The sequence below is a fragment of the Carcharhinus amblyrhynchos genome, chromosome 25 (genome assembly GCF_965287045.1).
Source record: "Carcharhinus amblyrhynchos chromosome 25, sCarAmb.v2.hapA, whole genome shotgun sequence".
NCBI classification, from domain to species: domain Eukaryota; kingdom Metazoa; phylum Chordata; class Chondrichthyes; order Carcharhiniformes; family Carcharhinidae; genus Carcharhinus; species Carcharhinus amblyrhynchos.
This window is the reverse complement of record NC_137348.1, coordinates 35773976-35787083: the sequence shown is the minus strand read 5'-3', so window position 1 is coordinate 35787083 and position 13108 is coordinate 35773976. Positions and strand designations below refer to the sequence as shown.

Sequence of the window (13108 nt, the reverse complement as noted above, 5' to 3'; positions counted from 1 at the left end):
TTAGTGAGTTAATGTGTGGGGTTGTGGGGGTAGTTCCTGGGTGGGATTGTAGTCAGTGCAGATTCAATGGGCCAAATAGCCCCCCTCTGTACTGTAGGGATTCTATGATTTACCTTTGAAACAGGTAGTATGTTAACTTTGAATGTTGTCATCATATTTACAATCTCTTCTTTTTCTATTCTGGCTGGTTTCCCATGGTATTTTGTGCCTTCTGTTTGTTGTAAGTCTTTTGCTCCCCCCTCTCTATTTTAGTTTAACTTCTATTTCCTTCATTTAAAGTTTATTTATTAGTGTCACAAGTAGGTTATATAAACTCGCCAATGAAATTAATGAGAAAATCCCCTAGTCACCACACTCTGACTCCTATTGGAGTACACTGAGGGAAAGTTTAGCACAGCCAATGCACTTAGCACGTCTTTTAGACTGTGGGAGGAAACCAGAGCACCCGGAGGAAACCCACACAAACACAGGGACAACATGCAGACACTGCACAGGCAGTGACCCAAGCTGGGAATCGAATCTTGGTCCCTTGCGCTGTGAGGCAACAAGGCTAACCATTGTGTTGCCCCACTTGTCACCCAGACGTATTTTGGATATCCCTTCTTCCTTACTAGTGGGAACATGTTTGGATGACAGGTGAATGACCTCACATAAAGACCCAGAGGCCAGCCTAAATTATTGTTTTCTTGCCCAGTCTTTGTTTGCAGTCCAGCTATGCTGAATCCCTGTTCAAATCCCTGAAATTGGATTTCTTCCAGTTGTGCCTTTCCAATTTGTATTTTTCTTATCCCTTTCCACAATTACTTTCAACCTAATATATAAGGTGATTACCCAGGTCGGTGTTATAGAACTGTCTCATGCAGTCTGTTATGTATATCATAACAAATAATGTCCTCGTGTTTATTATGACATACACAGTTCATAGAGTATTGCAATCCTGTGTTCTGTGACTATAAAGTGAGTTACAAAATAACAGGTAGCTTTAGTTATTGTGGTTCAATTATCTGTTCTCCCCTCAGCCACCTTTTTTCCTACATTCACCATGTTTACCTCACAGCAATTAAAGCAAATTACAATCCTGCCAAAAAGCCACTCTCAAATCTCCCCTAATTAAAACAATTTTTAATCATGTGCCTTTCAGCTCCCATAGTCATTTTCGCTTTCAGCTCCCAGTGGACAGAGCGCTTAATCGCTTTGGACTGTGGAGCTAACTTCTTGACAAACATCCCAACTCGTGTAAAAGTTGTCTTTGAGGGCATCTGTCAGGAACACTGCATTAGAGCAATAGCTAAGCACAACTGATTCCACAATGAGTGGATTTTGACTGTGTGAATAAAGGTGCTATTGAATCAGAAGTCAATGGAGACAAAATAATGAATGGGGTAAAATGGGCTGCTTGTTTTATTCCATTGTCCGAAGCCAAATTATCCCCCAGGAGTCTGAAATTTCATTGTTCTTTAATTTCAATGTAAAATGCTAGTGTTCCCATCCAGTCATAACACTTGCTGCACAGCAGCTTGCATTGTCCATGGGATATGAAAGAGATCATAAACAGTACAAGTAGGCAGGGTGTTGAAGAAGGCCTTTGGCACACTGGCCTTCATCTGTCAGAGCATAGGAGTTGGGACGTGCTGTTACAACTGTACAAGGTACTGGTGAGACCACATTTGGACTACTGCGTACAAGTCTGGTCACCCTGCTCTAGGAAGGATGTTACTGAACTGGAAGGGTACAATAAAGATTTACAACGATATTACTGGGACTGGAAGGCTTGAATTATAAGGAGAGTTTGGCTAGGCTGGGACTTTTTTTCCCTGGAGCGCAGGAGGCTGAGGTATGACCTTTATTAAATCATGAGGGGCATAGATAAGGTGAATAGCCAAGGTCTTTTCCCCAATATAGAGGACTCCAAAATTAGAGGGCATAGGTTTAAGGTGAAAGAGGGATGATTTAAAAGGGACCTGAGGGGCAATGTTTTCACACAGAGGGTAATACACATATGGAATGAGCTGTCAGAGGAAGTGATAGAGGCGGGTACATTACAACATTTGGACAGGTATGTGGATAGGAAAGGTTATAGGGATATGGGCTAAATGCAGGCAAATGGAATTAGTTCAGTTTAGGAAACCTGGTCAACACAGATGATTAGGGTCAAAGGGCCTATTTCCTTGCTATTATATATCTCTGTGATGCTATAACTGTTTACACCAAACCTTATTTTCTGCTTATTTTAAAAAAGACCTTGTTGAACTAAGAAAGATAGCTATATAGGTCACATGATTTGCTAGTTGCCAACAGTTCAGGAAAGTTCCAATAGCACACAGTTCAACCCTCGTCATAGAATCATAGAATCCCAACAGTGCAGAAGTTGGCCTGTAGTGTTTGAACCAACTTCATGAAAGAATACCTTACCCTGACCCTCTCCCGAGCCCTATCCCCATAACACCACACACTTACCATGGCTAATCCATCTGACCTACTCATCTTGGGACACTAAGGGCCAATTTTACCATTGGCTAATGCACCTAACCGGCACATCTTTGGACTTTGGGAGGAAACCAGAGCACCCGGAGGAAACCCATGTAGATATAGGGACAATGAGCAAACTCCACAGAGTCACCCAAGACTAGAATTGAACCCAGGTCCCTGTGAGGTAGCAGTGCTAATCATTTTGCTTTCCCATGGAATTGTGGAATTTCACACCTTTGTCTGGGTCCACATCAATCAGTGAACAAAGGAACAGCCAGCCTGTGGTCTGTCTCCCCAACCTGAACTCATAAGAAAGAGCGAGCCTTTGAAATGTGTTATACCTGCAGGGTATTTAATAGCCACCACAATCTCCTAAGGTGAACAATGGATTTTGACCATCAACAGAGAAACTGATTGAACCTGAAACAGACTCACCAATGGACAACACCACCACATGACCTAAACCCCTTTGGCCTGTGGGAGGTTTTAATGTTACATTCCGTGGTCATGTGTCTGTTGTTAACAATCAGTCTGTCAACACCCCAAAGCCAGACTCCAAGCTGATAACAAAACCTACTTGAAGTTTTATCGTCCACAAAGCCTGGTTCTCTGGAAAAGTCCTAACATCAACTGCAGAGTGTTTCTTGTAACTCTCTTCCAACCTCATCTTACTGTGCTATTGCCACTTTGAAGGGATTCAGTAACTCCTGCTTTTAACTAGCTGAACTCACCTGAAATTGCATTCCTACCAAGTGGGAACCCTCATTAGACTCTTGACATTCTGGACTCTTACATTCATGAGAATTAATATCCATTGCTTTGTTTCTTTTCTTTTTTTTAAGTTATTCCTAGATATAAAATTATTTTCTTTTCTATTTGCCTACTGTGAGTGTCTGCATGTGTGTGCATGTGCATGCGTTCGTGTGTATGTAGTTATAATGACAATGCCCCCAGTTTGAATGTATAAATTGTCATGAAACTCAGGAGAAAAATATTACTTTAATTAGGAGTTTGGGAACTGCGGGCCTTGGGACAACTGTGCAAGAGTTGGCCAGTAAAAGGCCACACATACATGGTTGGTGTCTTTCAAACGTTCAGGCTCGGAATCGGCCCTGTGAATATACACAAATCTTTGTTTACAGCTTTAGGCTGGGAACTGGTACACAGGGGCAGCATGGTGACTCAGTGGTTGGCACTGCTGCCTTGTAGCACCAGGGACCCTAGTTCAAATGGGTGACTGTCTGTTTGGAGTTTGTACATTCAGCCTGTGCCTGAGTGGGTTTACCAGTTGGTTCACATGCACTGTGTACATACTCTGAAAATTAGAGCATAAGATAGATATGGTAACTTTTTTTTAACTTTCCGAATTTGTCTGTGTCTGTAAAAAATCTAATTGGGATGAGGGAGTGGTAAATACCTGAATCATTTTTGCATTGAGATCTTTCTGGTGTAATATAGTTCATTTCTCTTGTTTAATCAATGTTTTATTCTTTGTATTGAAAATTTAGCAAAAGACTCCTGTGAATTTGTGAGGTAGCTTACCCTCCCACTTTCCAAAGATAAATACATTTATGATCTGTCAAAGTTTAATTCTGGGATCCAATTCATCCACTACAACATTACCTATGATCATTACAGAATTAACAATACTTCTGATTTCACAAGAAAATGAGTTCACTGTGAGTCAATTTAAAATTGGCCTCACAAACAAAAAATTAAACACCTTGTTTACAGATAGATGATGAGCAAATTAAAATTCAGTTTAATTTGATTTATTATTGTTGCATGTATTGGGATACAGTAAAAAGTATTGCCTCTTCTGCAATATACAGACAAAACATATCATTGATAGAGTACATAGGGGAGGAGGAAAGGAAAAAGTTCAGAATATAGTGTTACAGTCATAGCTAGGGTGTAGAGAAAAATCAGCTTAATATATGATAGGTCCATTCAGATGGCAGCAGGGAAGAAGCTGTTCTTGAGTCAGTTGGTATGAATTCTCAGACTTTTGTATCTTTGTCCCGATGGAAGAAGGTGGAAGAGAGTATTTCTGAGGTGTGTGGGGTCCTTGATTAAACTAGCTGCTTTTCCCAGGCAGCGGGGAGTATAGATAGAGTCATCGGGTGGGAAGCTGGTTTGCGTGGTGGACTGGATTACATTCACAATTCTTTATAGTTTCTTGCGATCTTGGACAGAGCAGGAGCAGTACCAAGCTGTGATGCATCCAGAAAGGATGCTTTCTATGGTGCGTCTGTAAAGATTGGTGTGAGTCATAGCAGATATGCCACATTTCCTTCGCCTCATGTGTTGGTGTGCTTTCTTAACTGGAGCATTGATGTGGAGAGATCAGGACAGGTTGTTGATGGTCTGACTGTTTGCCTCTTCACTATCCGCTGCTAATAGAAACCAGAAAATAAGATAACTGCACATTCCATTCAAATCCTACAGCCAGGCAGGCCATCAATAAAGATTGAAGGTCAGAGGTGTAAAAGGAGTGAATAGCATACATGTAATGGGCTACAATGAATGTTTGTATGAGTTTTGTAGAGTGGTGAGGTATCACTGATATCAGATACACTCTTTCTTTTGAGAAGGTTGAACACAATGTGCTCAACAGCAACATTCCTCCTTTGTAACCTATTTAGAGGTAGAGTTAACAAAATAGTTTAAAACAAGTGCCAGAGTGTGACTACTGTCTATGTAAGGGCACATAATCATGATGTGGAGACTGCGGCATACCTGATGAAGGGGCAGCAAGTGCTTCGAAAGGTAGTGGCTTTTGCTACCAAATAAACCTGTTGGACTTTAACCTGGTGTTGTGAGACTTCTAACAAGGGCAGATAGAGTGTGCACACCCATCACTATGAGCCCTGCCAGGAGTCCACACAACCAAAGTACTGCATTTGACCATGTGACATGCCACATGGTACCGTTGTGGTTATGACGTAAAGGAGATGTACCGAAATCTTATGGAGGCAGTGGGAAGCCTCAGGCACAGTCTGAGAGGTTCCGCCACATATTGTCTGACTTCGGCATCTGACAGGCCAGCAGCAAGCTGGATCCCTAAGATCATGGACCTTGGGATTGGGAGTCCCAGTCCCCAGGTGCTGCCGTGAAATCACAGCCCAGCACCTCTACTGAACCCCAGCGCCACCGTGGAGGTGATGGCTGATACTGGGATGACATCCACCCAAGGCCAAGGACTGTCACTGAACGCCAGGCTACAGATGAGTGATCGCAGAGGATAGGTCACGGAGGAGGGGTGGAAGGGCCTGGCTGATCCCTTGGGGAAGCTGATCCCTTCCCCAATTTCCCGTGCAACGCCCCTCAGTCAAGCACTGGATAGATTATAACAAGAGACCACCTCCCCAACCTTGCACTCCTATAGGCAAGCCACACAAGTTTATGGGCAGCAGACTGGTTAGCACTGCTGCCTCACAGCACCAGGGATCCCAGGTTTGATTTCCAGCTTGGTTCATTGTCTGCATGGTGTTGGCACATCCTCCCCGTGTCTGCGTGGGTTTCCTCCACGTGCTCCAGTTTCTTCCCACAGTCCAAAGACATGCGAGTTTGGTTGATTGGTCATGCTAAATTGCCCCTTGGTGCCAGGGGGACTAGCTAGGATAAATGCATGGGGTTACGAGGATAGGGCCTGATTGGACTTGTTGATCCCACTTAAGGCTCTCCCTCAATTGGGAGCAGATTGGGAAAGCTATGCGGGTCATTCCCACCGCAGATTTAATTGGGGTGGAGAAGAGTTCCCAACTAACAACTTCCTGCCTGATTAAATACCCCCTGCCACCAAATATGCCATGTGGGAAGTCACAAGTTTCTACCCATGATCTGTGAGTTGGAACCCGCAAGACAAGACAGCAATCTCCAACATGAAGGTATGGTGATGGGTTAGCTGATGGTGGGCGGGTGGTGGAGAAAGAGCCATAATTTAGACTTTACCCAAACAGCCTGACTGAAAATGTTTGCTTGACCTGGACTGTCTCGACCTTCTACATCATCATGTTTTCATCACTGCCTTTACTCACGTTATTTGTTTTGACCACTCTGATGTTGTCATTGCAGAGAATTTGCACGTTGGAAGGTGAGGAATACCGCAGTCGAAAGGAGGGACTTAATCCGGAACCCTATCCCACTAATGCCAGAATTCCAGAGAAGCATACGCTTGCTTGGGAGGAGACCCTCAACCCAGCAGGTGATTGACACCATCATCCGAAAATACGGAACACATGTGCTCTCATCTGCAGTACTCGGAGGTAAGATTCTGCAGTTCTGAACAGCACCAATCAAATGCTGTTTAATGATAGAGAATCCCGTCATTTTGGAAGCTGTGTTAAATTGAGGGCATTGCATTGATACACTGAATGGAGCTTAGCGTAAAACCTATCATTTTGAATTTATGTGTTGGGCTTGAGTGTTTCTCTGAACCATACACCATCCTGACATGCACTTGCATTTCGTCATTATTGCTCAGTTGAAATCTTGATACTCTCTGCCTAACAGCACTATAAGATTACCTTCACCTCGCAGACTGATGCGGTTTAAGAAGAAGGTTCACTGCCACCTTGCCAAGGGTAGTTAGTGATGGAAAATTAGTCTAGATCTTGCTAATGATTACCGATGCCAGAATGTTACCGCCTCGCCCATCCGAGGCCAATGGAGAATGCCGTCCTGAGACCCTCGCCCGCCCCGACTCTCAGGCCGGTGAGGCGGTAAAGTTCTGGCCCATATCTCCAGAACGTTCTTCAGGACAGATAGAAAAATGCCAAATTAGTTGAGGCATCTCCACGGAGAATGCACACGGGAACTACTGTTCCTGATATTTTTGCTGAATTCGCAGAAGGTGCAATATCTGGACATGTTCCTTTTGCCTGAATATGTGGAACTTCTAGCAAACAGTCAGAGTAGACTTGCCAAACTATCAGCACCCTTTTTTCATGCAGTATAAATTGTTGCTACCTTTGAAATTAGGCATTCCTACATTCGTCCTGATGAATACAATTATAAAGCTTTGACAGCATAGACGAGATTTCGCGGCCTAGCTCAAGTGAGACCGGAAATTCCCGCCTGAGGTCTACGGACATTTCTGTTGTCCGCCCCTTGTCCGCTCTGAATCCATGGCAGGCGAGGCAGTAGAATTCCGGTGCATGTCTCTTTTCCAGCAATATTCAAGTTCTGTACTACCAAGTTCCTATTTGATGACCATATCACAAGAATGAATATAAGATACTGTTCTGACATGGCTGTGTGATATTTAGAAGAACATTATTACTGTTATTCCTGGATGTGTTTCCCGAATTGAAAAAAGGAAGCATTTTGCGTGGATACCTGCTTCCATGGGGTGCATGGATTTTGTTGGCGCATTAGTTCTATCTTGTCCTGGTGAATTGTTCCAGCACAACAATTTCATGATTACATTTTGTGTTTCTTTGAGTATATTCAATCTTTATACAAATTCGAAATAAGAGCAACTAATGTGGGAGGGAGATTCTGAATGATGTGGTGGATGGCAAGCAATTAAAGGGAAATACCGAGAGAGCGTTGGTGACAACATTGAGGAAGAGTCCTTGAACGTAAGAACTAGGAGCAAGAGTAGGCCACCTAGCCCCTTGAACCTGCTCCGCCAAAGATGTGCTGGTTACGTGGACTGGCCTTGCTAAGTTGACCCTAGTGTCAGGGGAATTAGCTGGGTAAAATGTGTGGGGATACGGGAATAGGGCCTGGGTGGGGTTGTGATCGGTACAGGCTTGATGGGCGGAATGATCTCCTTCTGTACTGTAGGGATTCTATAATTCAATAAGATCATGGCTGATCATTTTGTGGACTCAGCTCCACTTAGCTGTCCACTCACCACCATAACCCTTAATTCCTTTACTGTTCAAAAATTTTTCTATTCTTTCCTTAAAAACATTCAATGAGGTAGCCTCAAATGCTTCACTGGGCAGGGAATTCCACAGATTCACAACCCTTTGGTTGAAGAAGTTCCTCCTCAACTCAGCCCTAAATCTGCTTCCCCTTATGCCCCCTGGTTCTAGTTTCACCCGCCAGTGGAAAAGACCTCCCTGCTTCTATCTTACCTATTCTTTTCATAATCTTGTATGTTTCGATAAGATCTCCCCTCATTCTTCTGAATTCCAATGTGTACAGTCCCAGTCTATCCAGTCCCTCCTTATAAACCAACCCTCTCAACTCTGGAATCAACCTAGTGAATCTCCTCTGTGCCCCCTCCAGTGCCAGTACATCCTTTCTCAAGGAAGGAGACCAAAACTGTACACAGTACTCCAGGTGTGGTCTCACCAGCTGCAATATAACCTCACTGTTTTTAAACTCCACCCCTCTAGCAGTGAAGGACAAGAGGAAAGAAGTGTTAAGAGAAGGTAGCTGGAGAAGCTCCTCCAGGATGAATGCAGAGTAAAGCAGCCAGAGACACTTGCCTTATTTTGTTTTTCTTTTTTGCAAAGAGAACAGCTACAGCTGACATTTTGACACGTCTGTTATTATGTTCATTAAGCTTAGACCTCTGATGGCTATTAAAAAAGGCAATTTGTCTGTATCGCCTGACAGCAACATTTTATTAAAGAAACAACATCAGTGACAGCAGGTGAATAATGAAAGAGCAGTTAGTCGAATAGAAGAGATGATCTGACAGTAACATGTTACCCCCTTCAGTTGTGTATAGAAATAAAAATAAACAAAATAAACTATAACTTGACATGGATTTCATATCTCAAAAATAGCTTCAGTGAATCTATGAGGTTTTTATTGGTCTCAGCATTGACTTCAGTTCAAATGGGCTGGCAGTGTAGCAGTTCTCAATCTTACCTCTCAAACAGTTCTCCAATAACTTCATTGCAGTGTTAATGTAAGCCTGCTTGTGATACTCACAAATAAACTTCAAAGGGTTGATGTGTAACTTGAGCAGCATTGCAGTCAGGTACACCTACAGGAATCACTGCTGATTGCTTTGCGCTCCCAGACTTAAAACACAATGACTTGAGTCAGACCGCCTGCTGATCGAGCCTGGACCCAGAATTAGGTGATTGGCCCTTCAGAAAACGTGAAAAGCATGGAATCCCATAGAATCCCCACAGTGCAGAAGGGAGCCATTCAGCCCATCGAGCCTACACGTACAACAATCCCATCCAGGCCCTATCCCCGTAACCCCGCGCATTTATCCTGCTAAGGGGCAATTTATCATGGCCAACCAACCGAAACCGCACATTTTTGGAGTGTGGGAGGAAACCAGAGCACCTGGAGGAAACCCACGCAGACACGGTGAGAACATGCAAACTCTACGCAGACAGTGACCCCGATGCCGGAATTGAACCAGGGTTGCTGGTGCTGAGGCAGCAGTGCTAACCGCTGTGCCACCCAAATCTGTGCTTGCATCTAAAGGCTATTTAAACCAGAATATTTCAACGTTGAGTGCAAGTTATTTCGTGTTCTGCAAGTATCCTCCATTTCAGTGAAGGTATAACATTGAATACTAAAAATGTTATTTTTCCAGCGTTCACTGTGAATTAAAATTCCTTTAAAGTTAGAATTGAATAAAACTAGTTGGATTAAAATTCCTTTCCAAGAACCTGGATTCAAATCATTAGAATCGATACAGTGCAGAAGGAGGCCATTCAGCCCACTAAGCCTGCACTGACAACAGTCCCATTCAGGATCTATCCCCATAACCCCGCCTGTTTACCCTGCTCATTCCCTGACACTAAGGAACAACTTAATGTGGTCAGTCAACCTAACTTGCACATCTTCGGAATGTAGGAGGAAACCGGAGCGCCCGGAGAAAATCCACGCAGACACAGGGAAAAGGTGCTGACTTCACACAGTCAGCTGAAGCCAGAATTGAACCTGGGTCCCTGGCACTGTGAGGCAGCAGTGCGAACCACTGTGCTATCATGTCAGCCCACTGTCCCATTGGAATGGCAATAGCTTTAAGGGAGATGACTAATGGTCATGAGGCTATGATTGGCTGGCTATTGTTGTAGCAGGAACAACTGTCATGATTTAAAGCACCGTGAGAGTGTTATTTCCTGAGGAAGACTCTATTCTGTGTGTCGTGACTAGAAGTCCATACAGTGCAGTGAACTCTTCAGCTACTAATTCACTCAGATCAGGGTTCAAATCCATCGCATCAACTCTCCCAAGTTGGAACAGATCCGTGAGCTGAGTCACTGTTCACCTGGGTACATGAGTAAGACTACTCACTATTCAACCCTAAGCATCAGTCACACTCCAATAGGTTTTAAGGGTGAATGACTTGCGATATTATTCTGAGGACAGAGAGGAGTCAGGTTGACTACGGATGGAATTATCTGATCCTGCCCACCTCTGGGATTTCGCAGTCCCACTGAAAGTCACTGGACTTCCGGCTAGCCATTGATTCTTACACGAGTCCCGTCACGGTGTTACAGGAAAATCCTGGCCTATACCTGATCATTCTTATGTTTGCTTGATAATTTGTGCTCTGGGTACAACATTTGGAGATTGCTTCATTCCTCAACAGCGAGATTCTCCCTGATAAACATTTTTAAAAAATGAACCATAGGATACTACAGCACAAAAAGAGGCCATTCAGTCCATCGTGCTCATACCAGCTCTTGGGAAGTGCATTACAATTGAGGGCATTTAAATGGTCATTGGATAAACATTTGGATGATATTTGAATAGTGTAAGTTAGATGGGCTTTAGATTGGTTTCACAGGTCGGCGCAACATCGAGGGCCTTGTCACTATACTGTAATGTTCTATGTTCTCTGTTCTACAATTACTCCCTTTTCCCTGAACTGTTTTCCCATTTTAGTGTTATCCAGTTTCCTTTTAGAAGTTATTATTGAGTATCCCTGGAATTCTACTGCCTCACCCCACCATGGAATTGGAGCGGGGGAAGAGCGGACCATGGAAATGTCCGTTGACCTCGGGCAGGAATCTCTGGTTTTACTTGAGCGAGACCATAAAATCCCACCCATAATATGTTTCCACTGCCCTAATTGGTGCATCAAGGATCTTCATAAATTGTAGCATAAATCAAATTGGTGTCATCCCATGTCTGACTCTTTCCTCAAACACCTTAAAAAAAAACTATATTTAATATTTCACCACAGTGCAAATCCAGCAGCTGTTTTGGCAATCACCCTTCATTCGAACTATAATTATCTGATCATAAATCTTAAAAATATTCTGCTTGCATGAATGAGCAGTGATTCCACCTTCGGCAAATTGGTGTTTCATTTCTTGCAATAAGACAATGTATGACTGAAGAGCCTAAACTTAGAAGTGAAAGAACAGCGTGGGTAACATTTGTACATCTGCTGCTTTGTTTAAGATTTGAATACCTGCAATGCATGTGAGAAAGTTAAATATGGAAAGTTGTCTGTTAAACTTTACACATCGTGCAAGTGTTACAAGATCTTCTGCAATTTTTTTTTATTCATTCATGGGAGATGGGCATCATCGGCTGGCCACTATTTATTGCCCATCCCTAATTGCCTGGGGGAAGCTGAGAGTCAACCACATCGCTGTGGTTCTGGAGTCACATGAAGGCCAGACCGGGTAAGGATGCCAGATTTCCTTCCCTGAAGAACATTAGTGAACCCAGATGATTGTTTTACGACAATGGTTTCATGGTCATCAGTCGATTGTTAATTCCAGAATTTTTTTATTGAATCCAAATTCCACCATCTGCTGTGGTGGGATTCTAGCCTAAGTCCCCAGAACAGTCGCTGAGTTTCTAGATTAACAGTCTAGTGAAAATACCAGTTGGCCATCGCCTCCTTCAGGGGTTTGTACAAAGTTGTGTGCTGTTGTTGATACTTGCAAAATTACATTGCACACAAGAGAAAAGTAGCGAGATGACACATAATGACTATTATTGGCATGACAGGTACGTTGATTGTGCCATTTCTGTTGGGGAGAGAATAACGCCAACATTTCGAGTCGAGATGACCCTTCATCAGAGCTCTAACAAAAGGTCATCCAGACTCAAAACATTGGCTCTATTCTCTCAGATGTTGTCAGATCTGCTAAGATTTTCTAGCATTTTCTGCTTTGTGCTATTTCTGTTGTTTGACACCAATCGGAACATAGGAATTAGGAGCAAAAGTAAGCAATTCAGCCCTTCTGCCATTCAATCAGACCAAGGCTGATCTCTCCCTGGTCTCAAATCCACCTCCCCACCTGTTCCCCCATATCCCCTTACCCCTTTTTTCATGAGAAATATATCTTTCTCAATGGTGACTGCAATCACAGTTGACCTCTGTTCCAAAAAAAACGCAAGTTACTGTTTCACTGCAGCGCTGGAGTCTGTAACAGTTCCTTCAGCCTAATCTCTATTTTAATCTGATGCATGCTTAATGTAGTAAGAAGTCTCACAACACCAGGTCAAAGTCCAACAGGTTTATTTGGTCGCAAAAGTCACTAGCTTTCAGAGCTACTGGCTTTTGCTACCAAATAAAACTGTTGGACTTTAACCTGGTGTTGTGAGACTTCTTACTGTGTTTACCCCAGTCCAATGCCGGCATGTCCCCAGCATGCTTAATGTGGCAGGGTTTGAACTAAAGGTGTTGTGCACATTCAGACTCTGTTTCACTCATCACAGAGCAAACAGATTCTTGTTTCTAAAC

General features: G+C 43.3%; 1 protein-coding gene across 3 annotated transcripts in view; it reads left to right on the top strand.

The window, feature by feature from the left end:
- Window positions 1-13108, top strand: part of brinp1 (bone morphogenetic protein/retinoic acid inducible neural-specific 1) — a 391976-nt gene that overhangs the window by 261604 nt on the left and 117264 nt on the right. For all 3 annotated transcript variants that reach the window (XM_080211786.1, XM_080211788.1, XM_080211787.1), the window contains exon 3: window positions 6547-6737. In XM_080211786.1, the coding sequence (XP_080067912.1) occupies window positions 6547-6737 (191 nt within the window). The remainder of the gene's footprint in view (window positions 1-6546; window positions 6738-13108) is intronic.